The sequence below is a fragment of the Myxine glutinosa genome, chromosome 5 (genome assembly GCF_964187855.1).
Source record: "Myxine glutinosa chromosome 5, kmMyxGlut1.1, whole genome shotgun sequence".
NCBI classification, from domain to species: domain Eukaryota; kingdom Metazoa; phylum Chordata; class Myxini; order Myxiniformes; family Myxinidae; genus Myxine; species Myxine glutinosa.
The window spans coordinates 98,107,286-98,130,675 of record NC_136265.1 but is presented as its reverse complement, the minus strand read 5'-3'; the positions used below and the strand labels follow the sequence as shown (position 1 = coordinate 98,130,675).

Below are 23,390 nucleotides of genomic sequence, written 5' to 3'. Positions count from 1 at the left end.
CATCAGCTTCTCTATCGCACACCAGAACTTGTCCTTCTCTTCATCGCTCTGACCAACCTGCGGAGCATATCCCGAGATGACGTTCACCAAGAGCTTTCCAATCATCATTTTCACCATCAACCTATTACTCATTCGAGCCACACTCACCACACTGTCTACAAACTCCTCAGAAAACAGGACACCAACACCATTCACGCCCTCCGGGCACCCTTGCCACACAAACTTGTATTTCTGTCCCTGCCTACCCTTCACCATTCTCACACCACTTCCCTTCCATCTCGTTGATTTTGGATGGGGGAAGATAAGAGATGGTGGTGAACAGCTGTTTTAAAGACCTGGAGGGTGGAGTGGGATTGAAGAGAGTGAGGGAGTTTGTTCCAAAGGCGGGAGTAAAGAGGAATGAAGGTGAGCAGAGAGTCTTGATTTTGGCAGTTTAACCATAAGAAGGTTGCAGGCAGATCTTGTGCGACCTGTAGGAATATTTGGGGGACAGAGCCCAGAGAGAGCTGGGGTGGCAAGGCCAGAGAGGAGTCGGTAGAAGACGGAAAGACCACCAACCTGCCTGCGGTGAGTGAGTGAAAGGCCCTTGGAGTTAGCTTCATCGCGGGAGATTCCAATGATTCTGAACGCTTTGGTTTCAACAGCGTGAAGACGAGCGAGGTGTGAGGTAGGAGCACCAGCCCAGAGCGGAGAGCAGTATTCCATTTAGCTGCGGAGGAAAGCCTTGTATGTGGCGAGGAGCTCAGGTGTGCCAAGGAAGGACTTCGCACGACGGAGGATGCCCAGTCGGCGACTGGCTTTGGAGGCCAGATTTGAAATGTGGTTTTCCCAGGAAAGATCATGGAAGATAGTGAGACCCAAAAACTTGAGTGACAGAACTTCTTGGAGAGGATTTTTCAGAAAGTGGATGGGAGGGTTGTCCAGTCGGTCTTTTCGGAGAGACATCGTAAGAGTGTGAGATTTGTCAGGATTGAAAGACATGTTCCACTTGTTTGCCCAGTCTGTGATTTTGTCCAGGTCTGCAGAGAGTGAGGAGGCTGCAGACTGCCGATCTGAGGGATGAGGAATGGAGCGACAGAGAGTAGAGTCATCAGCAAAGAGATAGAGAGGATTTTCAAGAGAGTCAGAGAGATCATTGATGAAGACCAGAAAAAGCACAGGGCCAAGAACACTGCCATGGGGATTGGGGAACTCCAGCCTGAACAGGGAGAGGAGACGAGAGGAACCCATTCAGGGCCACACGTTGACTACGTTGAACGTGGGAATTGACAATGGGATCGTTGAACGTTACAACAGCGTAATCTGGCGGGCAGTTTCCATGCGACAAGTCACGTGATCTTTCGGTCAGCCAGTGGGAAATGGTGCTGCCTGACGCGTTACATTCTATCCGGTATTTATTGTGCACGGTTACTAACATAACCCCACATGAACGAACGTTCTCCTTTCGTCGTCAGAGTTTTAGTGGACACTCGTTACCGACCTGGTTGTCAGAACCAGGACCGGTATTGCTCTGTCGATCCATACGCCAAAGCAAATATGAGCCGCTCGTGGATGAAGTGAATCTTCGAGGCGAATGAGGAGTACGCGCATGTTCGCTTAGCCGATGTTCGCGAGACCACCGTGTCAGTTCGTCATCTAGAGCCACGTGGGGAGGTCGTGGATAGAATTTGGGAACCTGAGTCGCAGGTAAAGTCGACTGAAGGGATTTCCGAGAGGAGTGCGGTACCGATCAAGGGTTTGCCAGAGATAGTATCCTTGCCGCCCACTCTGCAAAATCTCCAGACAATCGAGGAGATGCCACAAGAGGAGGTAGCGCGTCCTCCACATTCTCCTGAGCCGGAGATCTACCGAACCCGAAGTGATCGGTCTTGTTGACCTCCGAATCGTTTAAATATGTGATTTGTTTAGATAGTGGATATTCTGCTTTGTAGTCGACATCATTCTGGTGTTGTGTAGTTTGACATTTATCGAATACTAACAGAAGTACCCGGCGTTGCCGGGCGGGGAAGGGGGAGCGGGGAATGGGGGGAAGGGGGGGGAAGGGGAGAAAGGGGGGGGGAAGAGGAGGAGGGGGGAGGGGAGGGGGAAGGGGAAGGGAGAGGGGGGAAGGGGAAGGGAGGAGGGGAGAGTGGGGGAGAGGGGAGGAGAGGGTGAGGGAGGAGAGGGGGAGGGGGAGGAGAGAAGAGGAGGAGGATGGGGGGAGGGAGGAAAGGGGAGGGGAGGAGGATAGGGGTTTGGTGGAAGGGGGAGGGAGGCGGGCAAAGGGGAGGGGTGGGGGAGGGGTTGTGAGGATAGGGGGGGTAAAGGGGGAAGGGGGGAAGGGGAGCAAAGGGGGAGAAGGGGAGCGGAGGGGGGGAGGCAGGAGAGGAAGGGGGTCATATATATGCTGGTGGGTGAATGTGGCATTCATCACGTTTTTGAGTTACCTGCAATGCCGATCAGGATGAAGAAGAAGCCGAACTACCAACTTCGTACACTTCCGGAATTGTTTGATTTATTTGTATTCAAATGTCTGGTGATTTTTTTTGTATTTATTTATGCGACTGTGTACTTGTATATAACTTTCATTAATTTTAAAAGGCGAAGGCACAATTGAGCGATTTTTTTTTTTAACTCCAAAAAAAACAATCTTTTTCGTTTGTCATAGTTTTTTTTTTTTTTTGGCCAAAAACACTCCCAGGCACTCACTGATGAAGATCCGTTCAGCCATCTCTGAGAAAAATGGTGACACAGACAGACACCGCTCTTATATAGTGGATTCGTGTTTAGATTGACTGATTTGCCACGAGTAGAAGTGACATTTTCCAGCAGGGCAGATTGTGGTGATTGTGAAGAAGAAGAGCAATTGAAGGTATCGACCTCCAGGGACTTAAGGCTATTTAAGTTCTCGCCGCGCGGATGTGCGCGGATGTTCGTGCAAGACTGGTCTGCTGTGAGCTGAAGCCAGACAATGGTTCATGCTGGTAAGATTGAGATCGTACTCTGCCAGATGCCTTGATTGCATTACCTCGCTTAATGTACATAATCTGTTAGTGTTAATACACTCTTGTTGTATTTGTATTCGTTTCTTAGATCCTGCTTGATTTAAGTTTCATGAAGCCTGATATTGATCAAAAGGCTATTCCATCATTCATTGCATTGATAACGATGACGTCATTGGTGCCGTAATTATGACATCATAATTCGACAGGGGCAACGCTCAGTCTGATCAGTTTTAAATTTATTGAGCATGATCTATGCAACAATTAGATTAGAGAATATCAATTTATGATGTCATTGCTCACGTGGTCTGGCAGCCATATTGGATCCCAGAAAAGGAAAAAAAAAACCTTAAAAAAACAGTTGCCTCGCACCAAGTTGGCTGTGCAGGGTAAGTATTTTATGAATACCATCTCGTTTCTTAAAGCAATTAAATAAGTCATGTTTTTTTTTTTTCTTCACACCAGAGTTCATCATCAAACTGTTCAAATCAAAATGTGTCGAGATTGCCAGAAACCTTCATGGGGATGGTTCTTGAGAAAAGGAGCTTCGGCATCAATGGGTTCGCGTCGGTCCAATTGAACATCAATGTCATGCTCAGTTTTCACTTCCACAAATAATGCTGAAAAAAGTAAGGTTTATTAAATGCAGGCACTCTTGTGTCACATGCAGGGCTGTTGCAAAAAAGATAAATATTGCATCAAAATCATGACAAAAAAATTAAAATAATCAAAATCTCCATCAAAACATTAAAATCTTCCTTGAAGAGAGAAAATAAAAAATTTCCATCATGCATAAGAACACCATCATGTGTTGTCTTTGTGCCAAGTATGAACAAAATCGGTCCATACATCTCCGAGATATGGTTGTGGACGGACGGATGAGACCCAATCCATAAACCCCCGTCTTGGACAAAGTCCATTGGGGTCTATAATAACAGGTGTCAAATGAAACCCTCAGACTTGATGATTGCACAAATAGAGGATAATAGGATACAACAAGGTATATTAATTAATTATTGTTGGCTAAAATATTTTCTTTAATAATGAAGGGGATAATTGATGTTTGAGAAATTGATTTACCACGTGGTTATTTCTTAAAGCAATTAAAACATAACATCGTGTTTTTTTTTTTCTTAACACCAGAGTTCATCATCAAACTGCTCAAATCAAAATGTATAGACATTCATTGACAGAAACCTTCATGGGGATGGTTCTTGAGGAAAGAAGCTTCAGCATCATTTGGTTCGGGTCGATCCAGGTGAACATCAATGTCGTGCTCAGTTTTCACTTCCGCTTTCACAAATAAATCTGGAAAAGTAACTTTTATCAAATGCAGGCAGTTTTTTGTCACATGCATCGCTGTTTTCATACTCTTAAAATAGGAAAAAATATATATTGCATTAAAATCAATAGAAATAATTGTAAAAAATTTTTTACGTTAAATCTTTCTTGGAGAGAAAATAAAACATTTCCCTCAGGAATGGCGTCATGTGAAAACATTAGGATATTAAAGCATTATGTTCTGTATAAACTGCCTCGATGGTATGAGATGCTTCCGACCTGACCACATCTTCAGTGGAATTTCACCAGCACCCAAAATCAACAACAACAACAACAACAAGCATTTTAAGGCCATTTTCCCTGCCAGAGCAGAAGTTAGCCTTGTGGTCCCCATGACAATCTTCTCCATTTTGCCCTATTTTCTGCATCTCTCCTTGTTGACCCCCTTGCCTGCATTTCTTCTTCCACCATCTTTAGCCAAGTCTTTCTCGGTCTTCTCCGTCCTCGACTTCCTTCCACATTCATTTCCATCACTCTTCTCAACCAGTCACTTTCATCCTTCCTCAACACATGACCAAACCATCTCAACCTGTTCCTCTTCACAGCATCAATCACATGCTCTATTCTCATCATCTTTCGCAATTCATCATTTGTCTTCCCCTCTCTCAACGATACTCCGCGCATCCACCGAACCATTCGCATTTCCACCCTTTCCAGCCTTCGTTGCTGCTCTACGTTCATTACCCATGTCTCGCTCCCATAAATCACAACACTTCTCACACATGCAGCATACACATTTCCCTTCAGCTTCAACGACACTCCCCTGCTCATCAGCACGCCACTCAGTTCCTGAAACTTCTTCCATGCACATCTCACTCCAGCAACCGTTGCCGAGTCTGATCCACCTTCTCCATTCAGCATGTCTCCGAGGTAGCAAAATGTTTTCACACCTTCCAGCTTCACGCCGTCTCCAAGATCCAACTCAACATTTCCTCCATCTGCAGCTCCCTCTGTGCACACCTTACATTTGAATGTAGCTGCCACACTGGTTAATGACCCTCTCAGACCACTACATTTTTGATGAACCCACTCAGTGCACATTGTACATTGAATGGAGTTCACTCCAACACCCCTCCTGCACACAGCATGTGGCCACTTCCCAGTTCTTTCCACCTCACCAGATGCTTTACCACTTGCCATCACCTTCGTCTTTCCGATATTCACCTTCAGACCTTTTGTCTCCATACATTCCTTCCACTTGTTCATCTTCTCCTTCAGTCGATCCATACTTTCTGCAATCAACACCAGATCATCTGCAAACAACAACTCCCACGGTAAACCCTCCTTTACGTTCTGAGCCAGCACCTCCATCACAGCTACGAATAGTAGTGGACTTCGTACTGACCTCTGATGCACTCCCACCTTCACCTCAAACCCACCACTGTTCCCGTCCTTTGTCCTTACAGCTGTGCGCGCTCTTTTGTCCATTGCCATCACTACTCTGATCAACCATTCCTCCACTCCTAACTTCCTCAAAGCCCATGTAAATACTTCGCGTGGAACCCTATCGAATGCTTTCTCCAGATCAACAAACCCAAGAAACAACTTCTTCCTCTTCTCCATGTACTTCTCCTGCAACTGCCTCGCCATAAAGAGCGCATCTGTCGTTCCTCTTCCTGGCATAAATCCAAACTGCATTTCGTCCATCTTCACCTTCTTCCTTATCCTCCTCTCCAACACCCTTTCCAATACCTTCATTCCATGCTCCAACAACTTTATCGCTCGGTACGAGCCACACTCGAGGGTCACCTTTCCCCTTGTATAGAGGGACGAGGGTACTCAGATCCCAATCCACTGGAATGCGGCCATCTTTCACCACCAGATTACAGATCTCTGTCATTCTCTTCACACCCCAACTTCCAACTTCTTGCTGCTGCTTCCTGCCCCAACAACCCAACATCACAACCAACAAAACAGAGAAGGTAAGAAAAATGTAGATAAGGGAAAATAGAGGTTTTCTCCACTAAACTGCGTTTATTCTCAAATTACAAACAATTGTGATCCAACATGTGACTGGTTGATTTTTTTTTTTTGTCTCGAAAGAACCCTCATGGAAAACAAAATGGCAGAGTGTGGCAGGTTAACATATTGACAAATGCAGACAATGGAATGAATAGGCCAAAGCCATGACATGTGAACATATGATAAGGAGAGTGTCAATATCATAGTAAACATATGATCAGGAGAGATAAGGAGAGTGAACATATGATAAGAGAAAGGATCAAAAGAGTGAGAAAGTGGAGCAAAGCTCAGGAGTGGCTTGGAAAAATCACGTGTTGATGACGAATTGTATTGAAGGACTGGACTGGCAAGATACCTGAGAGTGATGCACACACGTCATTGAGATACCTTGTCTGAGTTCAAATCTTGACATCTATATTATAATAGGCTACGGTGATTCTGTCTGTCTGGCTGTCTGTCTGTCCGGGGGTGTGGCTTACACCGTTTACAGAGTAGCTCCACCCATTCTTGGAGAGGCTTCATGTAAACAAACATCCACCATTTTATTAACTTGAATAGCTTTGAGGCCTGTTTAGTTAGGCCCATGCTCTCTTTCTCTCTCACACAGGTTTATTTCACCTCTAATTCGATATATCATTTCATTTTTAAGAGTTGATAACATAGTTTAGACTCGTTTGAAAAAAAACGGGAAGAGAATCCCATGAAAGTTTCCATTTATAGAACAAAATGAATTCTCAAAGGCCGGTAACATAAAGCCCATTCATTGAGTCACCCTCACGATTTTACTCGAATTCACCATCCGATTTAATTTTTATCGATGGTTTTGGACTCGGTGTCAGAAATAATTGAGAACATTCACGCACACATGGGAAATTACCGAGAGATATTTCTTCATTTTTTTTTTTTATGTATGTGCGCATACACTTTAAATAGGTTTATTTGAAATCTTTAACTTTCACAATGTAATTTACTTGCCATTTGTCATTTGATGATGACGAGACACTTCCTCTTGAGGATAGTGACAATTTATGCGTTGCGTGGAAACTTCCATTTCCAAAATGAACGAGACGATCGATGAAGAACGCAGACTTGAACAGGATGGAGCAAGAAAACGAATGAGACGGGTGAACGAGTCCGTCGACGAACGTCAATGCAAACTTGAACATGATGGAGCAAGAAAAAGAACGAGACGGGAGAAAAACGAGAGAAACGAGACGGGAAAAAGCCGATTGGAGAGGAGAGCGAGGAGCGATTGGAGAGGCGAGGAGCGATTGAAGAGGCGAGTGAGGTGCGATTGGAAAGGCGAGTGAGGAGGTATTAGAGAGGAGTGTGAGGAGGTATTGGAGAGGAGTGTGAGGAGGTATTGGAGAGGAGTGTGAGGAGGTATTGGAGAGGACTGTGAAGAGGTATTGGAGAGGCGCGTGAGGAGGTATTGGAGAGCAGTGTGAGGAGGTATTGGAGAGCAGTGTGAGGAGGTATTGGAGAGCAGTGTGAGGAGGTATTGGAGAGGAGTGTGAGGAGGTATTGGAGAGGAGTGTGAGGAGGGAATTGGAGAGGAGTGTGAGGAGGTATTGGAGATGAGTGTGAGGAGGTATTGGAGAGGGGTTGGAGAGTGAGGACCGATTGGAGAGGAGAGTGAGGGCCGATTGGAGAGGAGTGAGGGCCGATTGGAGAGGAGTGAGGGCCGATTGGAGAGGTGAGTGAGGAGAGATTGGAGAGTGAGGAGAGATTGGAGAGTGAGGAGAGATTGGAGAGATTGGAGAGATAGGAGAGGCGAGTGAGGCGCGATTGGAGAGGAGAGTGAGGAGCGATTGGAGAGGCGAGTGAGGCGCGATTGGAGAGGCGAGTGAGGCGCGATTGGAGCGAGTGAGGCGCGATTGGAGCGAGTGAGGCGCGTTTGGAGGGGCGAGTGAGGCGCGAGGAGAGTGAGGAGCGATTGGAGAGGGGAGTGAGGCACGATTGGAAAGGCGAGTGAGGAGCGATTGGAAAGGCGAGTGAGGAGCGATTGCAGAGGCGAGTGAGGAGCGATTGCAGAGGCGAGTGAGGCGCGATTGGAGGGGAGTATGAGGAATTGCAGAGGAGTGTGAGGGATTGAAGAGGAGTGTAAGGGGTTGGAGAGGAGTGTGAGGGGTTGGAGAGGAGTGTGAGGGGTTGGAGAGGAGTGTGAGGGGTTGGAGAGGAGTGTGAGGGGTTGGAGAGGAGTGTGACGGGTTGGAGAGGAGTGAGCGGTTGGAGAGGAGTGTGAGGGGTTGGAGAGGAGTGTGAGGGGTTGGAGAGGAGTGTGAGGGGTTGGAGAGGAGTGTGAGGGGTTGGAGAGGTGTATGAGGGGTTGGAGAGGAGTATGAGGGGTTGGAGAGGAGTGTGAGGGGTTGGAGAGGAGTGTGAGGGGTTGGAGAGGTGTGTGAGGTATTGGAGAGGAGTGTGAGGAGGTATTGGAGAGGAGTGTGAGGAGGTATTGGAGAGGAGTGTGAGGAGGTATTGGAGAGGAGTGTGAGGAGGTATTGGAGGAGTGTGAGGAGGTATTGGAGAGGAGTGTGAGGAGTGGGTTTGGAGAGGCATGAGGGTGGAGAGAGGAGAGTGTCAGGTGGAGTGGAGTGAGGTGTCACATATGTGAAATAAATAAATTGTGTTCATTACACCATTTCTGGATCTGATGAATTGCCAGTAACCATTTTGTAAAAATGAATGTGCAGCATCAAACTCAATATGTTGAAATGTCACACACGTCCATGCCCGTGGGATTTCCACGGGTGACCCCACTATCTATTTTTTTAAATCGCGGCACAGTCTGTCATACACCGCCTAAAATAACAGACGGGAAAATGGCGAGATATATTAAAAATTCGTGGCAGACCTTTCAATTTGATGACAATCGTCGCAATTAAATATTTCATTTATACGTCGTCACAATAATGTGGAGAGAGGAGCATAGCTTCGTTCATGTATCGCCACAGACGGGAAATTGCCGACAGATATTTCTTCGTTATTATTTCATTCATCATTATTATACGGAAGTAAAGGTAATCCTGTTTAAACTAGCATTCATTCCAGCGAGGCGTTGGAAAGGAGCTCGGGGTTAGAGAGGAGCTCGGGGTTGGAGAGGAGCTCTGGGTTGGAGAGGAGCTGGGGGTTGGAGAGGAGCTCGGGGTTGGAGAGGAGCGATTGGAGAGGCGAGTGAGGAGCGATTGGAGAGGCGAGTGAGGAGAGATTGGAGGCGAGTGAGGAGCGATTGGAGAGGCGAGTGAGGCGCGACTGGAGAAGCGAGTGAGGCGCGATTGGAGAGGAGTGGGAGGAGGTATTTGAAAGGAGTGTGAGGGATTGGAGAGGAGCGAGGGGTTGGAGAGGGGCTAGCGGTTGGAGAGTGAGGGCCGATTGGAGAGGAGTGTGAGGAGCGATTGGAGAGGCGAGTGAGGCGCGATTGGAGAGGAGAGTGAGGCGGGATTGGAGAGGAGAGTGAGGCGGGATTGGAGAGGAGAGTGAGGCGGGATTGGAGAGGAGTGTGAGGGATTGGAGGGGAGTGTGAGGGATTGGAGGGGAGTGTGAGGGATTGGAGAGGAGTGTGAGGAAGTATTGGAGAGGAGCGTGAGGAGGTATTGGAGGGCAGTGTGAGGAGGCGTGGGATTGGAGAGGCATGAGGGTGGAGGGAGGAGAGTGTCAGGTGGAGAGGAGTGAGGGGTCACATATTATGTGAAATAAATAAATTGTGTTCATTACACCATTTCTGGATCTGATGAATTGCCAGTAACCATTTTGTAAAATTTAATGTGTAGCATCTAAATCAAGATGTCCAAATGTCACACACGTCCATGCCCGTGGGATTCCCATGGGTGACCCCACTAGTGTATAATAAACTGCCATCTTTTATAGAGTGCATTGAATTCATCAATGTTTGCACCAACCCACCATCCCACAGTCTTCAAGAAAGCTGTTCATCACAATCTCAAATCACTCTCCATCCAACCATGATCTTTTTAACCTCAAAGTGACCCCATTGCAAAGCATTCCCTTTTTCCAGGTCATTGTGATCTCCCCCAACCTCTCACCTCACCTCTTTCACAACTTTTCTCTTCCTCTTTCACATCTTTTCTCTTCCTCCTTCACATCTTTTCTCTTCCTCTTTCACATCTTTTCTCTTCCTCTTTCACATCTTTTCTCTTCCTCTTTCACATCTTTTCTCTTCCTCTTTCACATCTTTTCTCTTCCTCTTTCACCTCACCTCTTTTGGTTTGTTCGTTGATTGGTTTCATCATCCACACTTTCCCTTTCCTCTTCTTCCTTCAACTTCTGTGCCACTTATTCACCCCCATGTGTCCTTCTCTCCCCTCCCCTTCATCTCACGCTCACTTATACTCTACTCTGCTGTTGTTTCCTCTTTCCATTTTATTCCCTTCCATTCTGCTCTCAATCTTTCAGGAGCCTCTATCAAGTAAACAAAAAATAGCACACTAAACAAACGCGGATCTCATCAGAAGTGATGTCAATCACACGACTCACCATTCGGCTGATCGCGTTGCTCTTCCTCCAGACCAAAGGAGTTCACATCCTCGATTTTTATCTGCAGAATCACGGGAAATCCTTCCGGCTCCTCAACCTTCATTCCACACACGAGCACAGTCAGCTGTTCCGATCCCGGCTGCACATGACAGGAATCCTTCTCACAGCCAACTTGAGCGTACATGGTGGGTGAACCTTTAGAGAGGAGGGAAACATACCACTCGTCCTGAAGTTTACACCACTCTGAGTACCTTGATCTGACAAAGTGCCAATATGTGAAGTACCTCTGTACTTGAGGCCTTATCTTCTCTTTAAATCAGTTACAGTAATTTAAACTTTCACCACACACGAGCGCACACCCTTTTACTCCCCATGAAACAAAATTGCATGTCTTAAGACAATACTGCAATTGTATTACACTGGAGTGACTCGGCGCGCTAGGCGCGCCTCACCACACGTCGTTTCAGAGGGGGAGACATCTTTGACCATTTTGGTGTCTTTTGGGTCATCATGGTGTTTTGGGTCTTCAGGGCCATTTGGGTCTTTTGGATCCTCTGGGCCTTTAAGGGTAATTTGGGTCTTTGAGGTGTTTTGGGTATTCGGGGTGTTTTGGGTATTTAGGGTCTTTTGGGTTTTCGGGGTCTTTTGGGTCTCTGAAGGGTCTTGGGGGAATTAAAGGGTCGTCAAAGGTCTGAGGGGTCTCAGCAGTCTTAACGCAATTAAGAGGGTTAATTAAGAGTGTGGTAATTTTTTTGGAAGAAGAAGATGACGTTTTCGTCGCATATAAACATAGTGACATACAGAACCATATATGTTTGCTCTATTATAATAAGATGTTGATGTGTGCCGATTTGGCCACATATAAAACATTCAAAAGTTTAGATATTTATGTTAAATCTGGGCCTGTTCAGCAATTTTAGGATGTAGACATTCTATGGTGAGAAGGCCTTACACACGAGCACAGGGGATGTGTATGAAGGAGTATTTGGGCTCGGATGTAATCCATGCCACAGGTATGCTGATATGCAGACAGTTTCCCCACATCAATAACTTTCAGGTCAAAAATAAGAAATCACTTTTAATAAAATCAGATGGAACAACAACATTCCTCTGGAACACATCCATGGGAATTCAGTTCATGTTCATCACTCTGGCAAGTAGAACTGAATCACCTGCATTAAAGATTTAAAGGAAGAGCATTTGTATCATTAGATAGTTTGAACACTGTAGGAAAGTGAAGTTTCTTTGCAAATTCAACGAGCGTATTTGCACAGTAAAGGGCAAGAAGAATCGCCAAATCCCAAAATTCAAAATGTGAGGGGGAAAAGGTTTCCAGGCGGTACTTTCAGAGAGAGGAAGAGAGAGGGGGAGAGAGAGACGGGGAGAGAGAGACGGGGAGAGAGAGACGGGGAGAGAGAGAGAGAGAGAGAGACGGGGAGAGAGAGACGGGGAGAGAGAGAGAGAGAGACGGGAGAGAGAGAGAGAGAGAGACGGGGAGAGAGAGAGAGAGAGACGGGGAGAGAGAGAGACGGGGAGAGAGAGAGACGGGGAGAGAGAGAGACGGGGAGAGAGAGAGAGAGAGAGACGGGGAGAGAGAGAGAGAGACGGGGAGAGAGAGAGAGAGAGAGAGAGAGAGAGAGAGAGAGAGACGGGGAGAGAGAGAGAGAGAGAGAGAGAGACGGGGAGAGAGAGAGAGAGAGACGGGGAGAGAGAGAGAGAGAGAGACGGGGAGAGAGAGAGAGAGAGAGAGAGACGGGGGGAGAGAGAGAGAGACGGGGAGAGAGAGAGAGAGACGGGGAGAGAGAGAGAGAGACGGGGAGAGAGAGAGAGACGGGGAGAGAGAGAGAGAGAGACGGGGAGAGAGAGAGAGAGACGGGGAGAGAGAGAGAGAGACGGGGAGAGAGAGAGAGAGACGGGGAGAGAGAGAGAGAGAGACGGGGAGAGAGAGAGAGAGAGGGGGGGAGAGAGAGAGAGAGACGGGGAGAGAGAGAGAGAGAGAGAGAGGGGGAGAGAGAGAGAGAGAGAGAGAGAGACGGGGAGAGAGAGAGAGAGAGACGGGGAGAGAGAGAGAGAGAGAGACGGGGAGAGAGAGAGAGAGACGGGGAGAGAGAAAGAGAGACGGGGAGAGAGAGAGAGAGACGGGGAGAGAGAAAGAGAGACGGGGAGAGAGAGAGAGAGACGGGGAGAGAGAGAGAGAGAGAGAGAGACGGGGAGAGAGAGAGAGAGACGGGGAGAGAGAGAGAGAGAGAGACGGGGAGAGAGAGAGAGAGACGGGGAGAGAGAGAGAGAGAGACGGGGAGAGAGAGACTTTTCTTCCCCTTTATTACAAGGAAAACAAGTTTTACATGGTGAAGGATGTTTGTACAAGCATCAAAAGAAATAACCAGGAAAGGAAGGGGTAACAAAGAAGCAATACTTTAGATTTATAAATTGATTGTTAGAACACCACCAACCATACCACATAAGGATTGTTTCGCACACCACCGGTTTTTAAATAAAGCAGGATCTTGAGTTTCAAACTCAAAAAGAACACGCGATGTAACCAATGCTTTAAAAATAGTTAAAACGTCATCAGCTAAAACGTCAATGTTCTGCAGTTTACGTTTCCTCGATAAATAAATGGCAAGTTTTGCCTCAGAACACAGAAAGTTTGCTAAAAGACATTCATTTTTACATTGATACGACATTAAAACCAAATATGAAAACACAATGTGTAAAAGTCAAACCGAGCCCCCGGATCACACGTGACAGGATTTTAAAAAACGAGGCCAACCTTGAACATTCAATGAAAATGTGAAAAATGGTCTCTGGGGTGTCGCAAAAGGGGCACAATTCCGAGTTTTCAGGACATATACGGTGGGACAGGATGTTGCAAGGCAGGATGTTGTGCTCTAGCCGCCATTGTAGATCACCCGAGCGCTTGACAGTAGGTTCTTTGTACATCACCTGCCAGTTTATTGTTGTGAAACGGTTAGCTTGAAGCAGCGCTCGCCAATGAGCTTGTGGCTCTGCAGGTTTGCCAGAAAAAGAGTGAGAACACATAGATTGTACACTGAGGATTTCTCCATCTGGGTAAAGAGCCTAAAACTTTGAAATAAAATTAAAAGATTTGGGAAAGGACATTGGGATCGATGGAGGGCATCTTCTATGTCTGGGTCCCATTTTAACCCGGTTTGCTTAAAGGTCCGTAAAATCACAGAGAAAATTCTGCCAATGACTCTGATGGACCTCACACTGGTGGCCACGGCAATGTCAGCAGCTGGCTTCCATCTATGTACAAAGGGGTTCCTGAGGTGTTTTACTCTGGTAACACCGGCATCAATAAACTTTTGCATAAAAGATCTGTCACTACAGACCCCATCAAAGAAAGAATTTAGAAATATTGGTTCATTTAGGAACATCTGAAGGGAGTAAGCACTGGTGTCACGGCGAAAAGAAACAGCCTGCCACGCTTCCAGCATGCTTCGGTAAAACAACGGGACCGATGTCATATCCACGTGCTTCGCGTCAAGAAGAAAAAGCTCGTCACCATAGCCAAGTTTCCCAGCTTGCCTAAGCAAGCAATGGGCAAAGGCTTTCCATGGGACGTCGGAGTATAGAAGCCTTCGTGCTGAGAGGAGGCGAAAAGCCATCACTTTGCTCGTCACATCTATTAGCCCCTGTTCACCTTCTGCAATCGGCAGGCTTAGTATTCCTGGCCGGAGCCAGTGCTTTCCCCCCCAGAAAAAATCCACAAAAAAGCTTTGAAGTTTTTTAAGGATAAAACCTGGGGCCTGCAGTGCTTTGAAAACATGCCAGAGCATTGATGCCGCGAGATTATTAATGACCAGAGTACGACCCCGGAAGGAAAGCTGCCTCAATAGTCCCCTCCATTTTATCAACCGCTGCTCAGTTTTGGTAATCAGCGACTCCCAGTTTTTTGAAATAAAATCTTGAGTTCCAAGAAAGACGGTCCATACAAGCTGCCCTGGTAGGGTTGGAGGGGGAGTTTCATTCTGTGGACCGAAGTAAAAAGCTTTGCTCTTTTCCCAATTAACTTTAGTCGAGCTTGCCAGGCTGAATTCCTCGACAGACTCAACCAGAGCGCGAACATCGTCATCGGAGTACACAATTGCGCAGAGGTCATCCGCATAAGCAATGGTCTTTACGGGATTTTCTAACGGCAGAGGATAAAACCCTTGTAGCCGTGTGCGTAAACGATGTAGTAAAGGTTCAATTGATAGGGAGTATAGAAGGCCAGACAGGGGGCACCCTTGACGAATACCCCTGGTAACATGGAAAGGCTGACTTCAGATGTTGTTTACTTTGAGCAAGCTAAAAATATTATTATACAATATTTTGATATAACAAATAAAATTTTCCTTAAAACCAAACCCCCGTAAAACAGCAAAGAGATAAGAGTGATCAATCGTGTCGAAAGCTTTTTCTTGGTCTAAAAACACCAGACCAACATTTCTATGTTCAGCAATACAAATGTCGATCATGTCACGTACAATAAAAATGCTATCGTGTATTGTCCTTTTAGGAATACAATAGGATTGATCGGGGTGTACAATCTCCCCAATCAAAGGTTTGAGGCGGTTGGCAAGAGCTTTTGAAAAAATCTTGTAGTCCGTGCAGAGGAGCGAAATGGGACGCCAATTTTTAAGTTGCTGGAGGTCTCCTTTCTTAGGTATGAGAGCAAGTATAGCCCTGCGACAGCTGATTGGTAACAAGCCTGATCGTAGGCTATCAACTAAGAGGTCAAGCAACTCAGGTCCCAACAAATCCCAGAAGGTTTTGTAGAACTCTGCAGGGATTCCATCAAGTCCAGAAGCTTTACCTGTGGGCAAAGTTTGCAAAGCAGTGAAAAGTTCGTCAAGAGTCACTTCCTTGTCAAGTTGTTGACATGCAGGTTCGGACAAGGTGGGCAAAGAAGTGGTCAAGGAACGAATCATGTCTTCTTTAGTGTCTCTGGCACAATACAAGTCAGAGAAGTATTGTTTTGTCAAGCTTCTAATGTCTTTTGGATCGTGTGTTGTTCGACCTCCTGGTGCCTGCAGCGAAGTTATTTGCTGGTTTCTCTTTTTTCGTGCTTCCAAAGCAAAGAAAAACTTGGAAGGAGTATCAATAGAGCTGTAGTTCTCCATTCGTAGCCTTATTAGAGCCCCTCTGGCTTGTTTTGCACAGAGTTGAGCAAGGAGTGCTTTCTTCGTTGCTATTAGAGAACTGGTCCTTTCGGCACTGGGAGCTGGAAGGCTTGACTGGAGAGACAATATTTCTTTGGCAATTAGAGATTGCAGCGCAGATTCATTCCTTGTACAAAAGGAGCTATATTGCTGGCAAAAGGTCCTAATATGGGTTTTCGCATTGTCCCACCATTGTGTGAGGCATGAGTAGGAAGGCTTCCGTAGTAGTAAGGCTTCCCAAAAGCCTCGGAAGGCGACAGGAAAAGCGTCATCTTGCAGAAGACTCACATTGAAGGTCCAATGGGCAGTGCCACGATTTCGAGCCGGGGAGAGTATATGAAGAACAACCATGTGATGGTCCGAAAAACCACTTGGGGTGGTGTCAACATGGTCTATGACATTTAGAGAGTCATTATTGATGTAAAATCTGTCTAGCCTTGCAAGAGATAACCGGCCATTTGCACATCGGCACCACGTGTATTGCCGTGCAGATGGGTTCTGGAGTCTCCATACATCCATAAGGGAGAATTTGGACAATGCTCTCTTTAAGGGTGTTGTACTTGATGGGTGGGGCTACTTCTCCATTACGATCTAAGGGTGGGATACAGTGTGCAATTAAAGTCCCCACACAGACAAACAAGACCATCAAAATCAAGGTGTGTGAGGGGACATTTCTAACTGTGTGAAAAAAACTAATCTTTCCTGTGCTCGTGCTGGGTGAATATACATTTATTAAAGTGTGTTTGTAACCATTATAAAAGAAATTAACTGAGACTAAATGCCCTTTAGTAATCTCCTTAAAAGTGACATTTTCAGGACAGAAAGAAGGATTTAAAATAATAGCCACTCCAGCACTAGGACAGGTCAAGCTACTAAAGAAAACCACCTGTCGATGCGAGTCCATTCGCTCATGCACGAAGAGCTACATCTTGTCTCTTGCAAAAGAGCAACATCGAAATGTTTTTGCTCGACAAGCAACTTTACCTGAGCTTTACGCAGGGGTGAACGTCCCCCATTTATATTTAAAGTTACAACAGAGAAGGTCATGGTGTAGGTAGGGAAGATTTATCATGTACAGGGAAGTTAGGGTGTGCTTGTAGCTCTTTCTGAGCTTTCAATACACACTTTCTCAGGCGAAATACTTGTGACTCAGTCACACCAAGTTGTTCAGCCTTAAGGAGGAGACGTCTTGAGGAGTTTATAAAGCCAGACAGGTTCAGGAAGAAGGTTATAATTTTAACCTTTTTCTTTCGAAAGGTGTCCTGAAGAAACTTTAGAATTTCCATGGGTGATAAATCATCATCACCCTCCAGTTCCTTGGCTATTGCTGGGTCATTCCAGACCTCGCTACTAGCACTAGAGGCGAGCGACGAGGCCCCATCTGAGTCGTAATCCGAAAGGTCTTCATTTTTTTCCCCACACACCGAAACCGATGCTCTCATAACGGGAATATCGTCTTCTACTAAAGGGGCAGCTGTTTCCACAGCGGGAGTTTTAAAAACCGTAACAGGAATTAACGTTTTTATATCAGAGGCTTTGCACTCTCCTTCTGGAGCTGCTACTTCTTCTGCCTCCATTACTTCAGACACTTCATCGTCAGCAGGGCGCGGGACGAGAGCAGGTTTGTGGTTCTTGACTTTAGTTTCAGTAACCGGGGGGGGGTTACCACAACATCTTGGGGCATTGCGCTTGGTCCTTGTTCATGAGAGGAATGAACGGAAACGTCTTCTTCCATTTCAGCAAACACACTGAACCTATTCTGCAGCAGAAGACCAGCTGCAGGAGCTTCTGTTTCTAAAAAAGAAACATTACGTTCGTTCGACGGCGCTATCTTTTTCGAAACGCTCGCCTGTATGTCCTCATTACGGCTTCCTCTTTTATAACTCCTCCTGGAGGACACGGTAATAAAACCCGCGTCATCAGCCGGTGAATTATCGATTTCCGCGCTCGAATGTGAAGGCTGATCTGCCGTCCCAGACGCGTCATTATCATTGCGAAGATCGACATTTGGTTCTGTCCGTCTAGATGTGCCACTAGGATCGGCATTTGTTCCTGACTGTCTAGATGTGCCACCGGATATACACTTCGACAAGCACCTTTTAAATGTCCGAAGGCACCACACGTGAAACACGTCATTGTCTCTGTTGCGATGTACATTCGATAATTTCGATTTTCAACGACCAACGTAGCTGAGGCATTGAGCGATTGAGCATTGTTTTTTAACACCATGTAACAGTGCCGCCGGAAGGACATGATATGGCGGACTGTAGAATCCGAACGCAAACGGAAGGGAATCATGGAGATTTTGACACCACGGTGCCAAACTGTGTTAAAACGGACAAATCTGTTCGTTTTAACAAAAGGCGGTAAATTAGATAAAGTGATTTTCACCGCCGGTGAGTCCAACATACTAACGTTAACGAAAATATCTGGCGGTAAGGACAAACCAGTTTCAACCGCCTGAGCGACATAGCGCTCCTCGGAAAGAAAAACAACAACTCGTTGTTCATCTTTGAAGCTGCTAACACATTTTCAAAACCAACGAGTTCACCCAAGCCCATCACGACGTCATCGACTCGAACCCCGTCGGGTGGACTAACTATTACCCATTTTTACGAGTAAGTGACTCGTAAATGCTGTTCTGCAAACGACTGTTTGCCATAGCGATAAATGAACCAAAACTAAGGAAATATTTGAAAAAGCAAAACAAAATAGAACCTATCGCAAGCAAAGCCTGCAGGCGAAGGTAAAAAGAAAAGAAATAGAATAAGGGAGCCGATAAGCGACGATAATAAAGAACACGGCAAGCAGAGCACAGGCCCGAAGAACACAAGGTTCTTTAGGACTCGCACCAAACTCACCATGCGCGCTCTCTTTCTCTCTCTTGTCTCAACAAAGAAGGAAAAACACGGGGAAGACTTCACAAACACGTACAAGGACGTACAAGGACACAGAGGGAGCGAAAAGGGGGATGGGAAAGGCAACAACACAACACAGTACTCACAGCTCCTCACACACAGCAGCCATGATTGCCACACCACGCACGACTCACCAACGACCAGCAGGGGCACGAGAGAGAGAGAGAGAGAGACGGGAGAGAGAGAGAGAGAGAGAGAGAGAGAGACGGGGAGAGAGAGAGAGAGAGAGAGAGAGAGACGGGGAGAGAGAGAGAGACGGGAGAGAGAGAGAGAGACGGGAGAGAGAGAGAGAGACGGGGAGAGAGAGAGAGAGACGGGGAGAGAGAGAGAGGCGGGGAGAGAGAGAGAGAGAGAGAGAGAGACGGGGAGAGAGAGAGAGACGGGGAGAGAGAGAGAGAGAGAGACGGGGAGAGAGAGAGAGAGAGACGGGGAGAGAGAGAGAGAGAGACGGGGAGAGAGAAAGAGAGAGACGGGGAGAGAGAAAGAGAGAGACGGGGAGAGAGAGAGAGAGACGGGAGAGAGAAAGAGAGACGGGAGAGAGAGAGAGAGACGGGGAGAGAGAGAGAGACGGGGAGAGAGAGAGAGAGAGACGGGGAGAGAGAGAGAGAGAGACGGGAGAGAGAAAGAGAGACGGGAGAGAGAAAGAGAGACGGGGAGAGAGAAAGAGAGACGGGGAGAGAGAGAGAGAGACGGGAGAGAGAAAGAGACGGGAGAGAGAGAGAGAGAGACGGGGAGAGAGAGAGAGAGACGGGGAGAGAGAGAGAGAGAGACGGGGAGAGAGAGAGAGACGGGGAGAGAGAGAGAGAGAGAGACGGGGAGAGAGAGAGAGAGAGAGACGGGGAGAGAGAGAGAGACGGGGAGAGAGAGAGAGACGGGAGAGAGAGAGAGACGGGGAGAGAGAGAGACGGGGAGAGAGAGAGAGACGGGGAGAGAGAGAGAGACGGGGAGAGAGAGAGAGAGAGAGAGAGACGGGGAGAGAGAGAGAGAGAGACGGGGAGAGAGAGAGAGAGACGGGGAGAGAGAGAGAGAGAGACGGGGAGAGAGAGAGAGAGAGACGGGGAAAGAGAGAGAGAGAGAGACGGGGAGAGAGAGAGAGAGAGAGACGGGGAGAGAGAGAGAGAGAGAGAGACGGGGAGAGAGAGAGAGAGAGAGACGGGGAGAGAGAGAGAGAGAGAGACGGGGAGAGAGAGAGAGAGAGAGAGACGGGGAGAGAGAGAGAGAGAGAGAGAGAGAGAGAGAGAGAGAGAGAGAGAGAGACGGGGAGAGAGAGAGAGAGAGAGAGAGAGAGAGACGGGGAGAGAGAGAGACGGGGAGAGAGAGAGAGAGAGAGAGAGACGGGTAGAGAGAGAGAGAGAGAGAGACGGGGAGAGAGAGAGAGAGAGACGGGGAGAGAGAGAGAGAGAGACGGGGAGAGAGAGAGAGAGAGAGACGGGGAGAGAGAGAGAGACGGGAGAGAGAGAGACGGGGAGAGAGAGAGAGACGGGGAGAGAGAGAGAGACGGGGAGAGAGAGAGAGACGGGAGAGAGAGAGACGGGGAGAGAGAGAGACGGGGAGAGAGAGAGACGGGGAGAGAGAGAGACGGGAGGAGAGAGAGACGGGGAGAGAGAGAGACGGGGAGAGAGAGAGACGGGAGAGAGAGAGAGACGGGGAGAGACGGGGAGAGAGAGAGACGGGGAGAGAGAGAGAGACGGGGAGAGAGAGAGAGACGGGGAGAGAGAGAGAGACGGGGAGAGAGAGAGACGGGGAGAGAGAGAGACGGGGAGAGAGAGAGACGGGGAGAGAGAGAGACGGGGAGAGAGAGAGACGGGGAGAGAGAGAGACGGGGAGAGAGAGAGACGGGGAGAGAGAGAGACGGGGAGAGAGAGAGACGGGGGAGAGAGAGAGACGGGGAGAGAGAGAGACGGGGAGAGAGAGAGACGGGGAGAGAGAGAGACGGGGAGAGAGAGAGACGGGGAGAGAGAGAGAGAGACGGGGAGAGAGAGAGAGACGGGGAGAGAGAGAGACGGGGAGAGAGAGAGACGGGGAGAGAGAGAGACGGGGAGAGAGAGAGACGGGGAGAGAGAGAGACGGGGAGAGAGAGAGACGGGGGAGAGAGAGAGAGACGGGGAGAGAGAGAGAGACGGGGAGAGAGAGAGACGGGGAGAGAGAGAGACGGGGAGAGAGAGAGACGGGGAGAGAGAGAGACGGGGAGAGAGAGAGACGGGGAGAGAGAGAGACGGGGAGAGAGAGAGACGGGGAGAGAGAGAGACGGGGAGAGAGAGAGACGGGGAGAGAGAGAGACGGGGAAGAGAGAGACGGGGAGAGAGAGAGACGGGGAGAGAGAGACGGGGGAGAGAGACGGGGAGAGAGAGAGACGGGGAGAGAGAGACGGGGAGAGAGAGACGGGGAGAGAGAGACGGGGAGAGAGACGGGCAGAGAGACGGGCAGAGAGACGGGGAGAGAGACGGGGAAAGAGGCGGGGAAAGAGGCGGGGAAAGAGGCGGGGAAAGAGGCGGGGAAAGAGGCGGGGAAAGAGGCGGGGAAAGAGGCGGGGAAAGAGGCGGAAGAGAGAGAGAGAGAGAGAGAGAGAGAGAGAGAGAGAGAGAGAGAGATTTGTCAGGATTGATGGACATATTTCATGTGCATTTGACCAGCTGGTGATTTTATTTTTTTTCATTTAATTTATTAAACACAATCTCCCTTTAATTTATTAAACCATAAATCCGTACTGGCTTTGTTACATAAATTATGAAGTGGTTCTGCATCTCTTCCATAAGCAGTCTCCATCACCTTCCCTCTGGTGTGGAAAGGTCAAGGTTCTCCAATGTTTCCAATCAGCTCCTTTTCAACAATAACAAGAAAGAACAATCGGAGATTGCAGACAGTCACCAGGACGTGTTTTTCGTGGTTTTTAAGGCTTTTGTGTAAAAACAAAGATGGCGACCGAATCACGTGACCGATTACATCTTTTTTTTTTCTCCACCAATTTAACCCAAGATGATGCCCAACAAATTTCATCTCGATTGGTTGAAGTTTTGTACTTTTCGAATGATGACATCATAATGGAGGCGCCGATGACATCAACATATTGTTATGGATCTCAGAGACGGCACTCCCCTCAGCAAGGGGGGGTTAATCCCCTTGGCCTGTTAAGCTGACCGTCACTAGTCCTGGTACTTATAACGCTCCTTTGCGGGGTGAAATTGGTCAGGGTTATTGGTCAAGGTGTTCTCCCGAATACCTTTACCAATCCCTCCGCAAAGCAGGGAGACAAGTATCGCTCGAACCACGGACAAGATGGTATTTGCCGAGCGGTTTAGCAATCCGCGATTCAAGCCGTTAGCAAGAGACGAACCCGACTCCGAACGTTGGCCGAATCGTGCCACAGGTACTCAATAAGAAGAAGGGACGAAAGCGATCGGGGGAGAATGAAACCAAAAGGGTAAGAAATAACAGCCATTTATTAATTATGTACAAAACCAAACCAAAGAAGAAGAAACGAAAGTAATATACAGGACGAAGAAGAAGAAGATACACAGGGCAGCCTTAAACAGTCTTATATTATACCCCAGGACAAACAAACAGACTCACACGACAGGGAATGGCAGGCAGGAATGACTGGAAGAGGCAGAAGGTCCAGGTGGAACAGCAGGGCTGGAAGGTTCGGGCAGAGGCACAGCATTGAGGTCCGCTCCAGGTCCACGCTCCGGGCTGGAGGTGAACAGCCAACGGCAGCTTCTGGTCTCATATCTCACATGGGCGGACACTCACTCATCTGCCAGATCACGTCTTCTCCCTCAACTGTTCTGGTACCTTCTCATGAAGCAGACCTCATGAAGCAGACTTCTCATGAAGCTTCCAACTCATGAAGCAGACCCTCGCAGCCGCTTTTATTGTCCGTGTCGGAATCAAGCAGCCGGCTCCGATGACACGCCTACCAGTTGGCTCACCGTGGCGCAGGCTGGCCGGCAAAGGCTCGCTGACCACCTCTGCTGACGAGCCGACGTGCCACACCTTGGTCTTGTGGCCCACCCCCATCTTCCTCGGCTTGACCGCATGGCTTATGGCGGCGTGGTGCCAGTAAAACAGCCCCATGCAAACGGTGGCGAACGCTGCCCTACTGTAACTTTGAAGAGCGGGTGAGACGATTGGGGAAATTGAAAGGGGCTTATCTTATTTGATTAATGCAACGCAGATTCAACTATTGGGAACAGATCCTTAACTGAAACACACAATAATGAAATAACTACAGAGAGGTCCTATGGTTCGCTCTGTGTTGTGCACGGACTAACTCGGGTGCGATCTTTAACAAAGCCAATTGATGGGGATATTTACAGGGGACCATTTATAAGGGAAATATTTACTAAAATTTACTAGTGAAGGTTCTAAAAACCGTAACACAGCACCCATCCTTTCCTCTAGGGCCGTTCCGGCCTGAAATAACTTTACTTAATGTGACACTCAGGTGTCATAGCCCTCTACTATTAACCTTACCCTGAGTGCGACAGTTTTAAAACAATTAAATATGTCCCCCTGCTGCGTTGCAT

The 23,390-nt window shown here is 47.7% G+C and overlaps 1 protein-coding gene across 1 annotated transcript in view; it reads right to left on the bottom strand.

Annotated features, from left to right (window-relative positions):
• The window catches only part of LOC137410976 (uncharacterized), a 405,982-nt gene that overhangs the window by 91,613 nt on the left and 290,979 nt on the right, over window positions 1-23,390 (bottom strand). The window contains exons 9-11 of the mRNA XM_078778383.1: window positions 10,779-10,973; window positions 4,179-4,289; window positions 3,497-3,601 (exon numbers count right to left, since the gene is read on the bottom strand). Coding sequence (XP_078634509.1) covers window positions 3,497-3,601; window positions 4,179-4,289; window positions 10,779-10,973 — 411 coding nt within the window. The remainder of the gene's footprint in view (window positions 1-3,496; window positions 3,602-4,178; window positions 4,290-10,778; window positions 10,974-23,390) is intronic.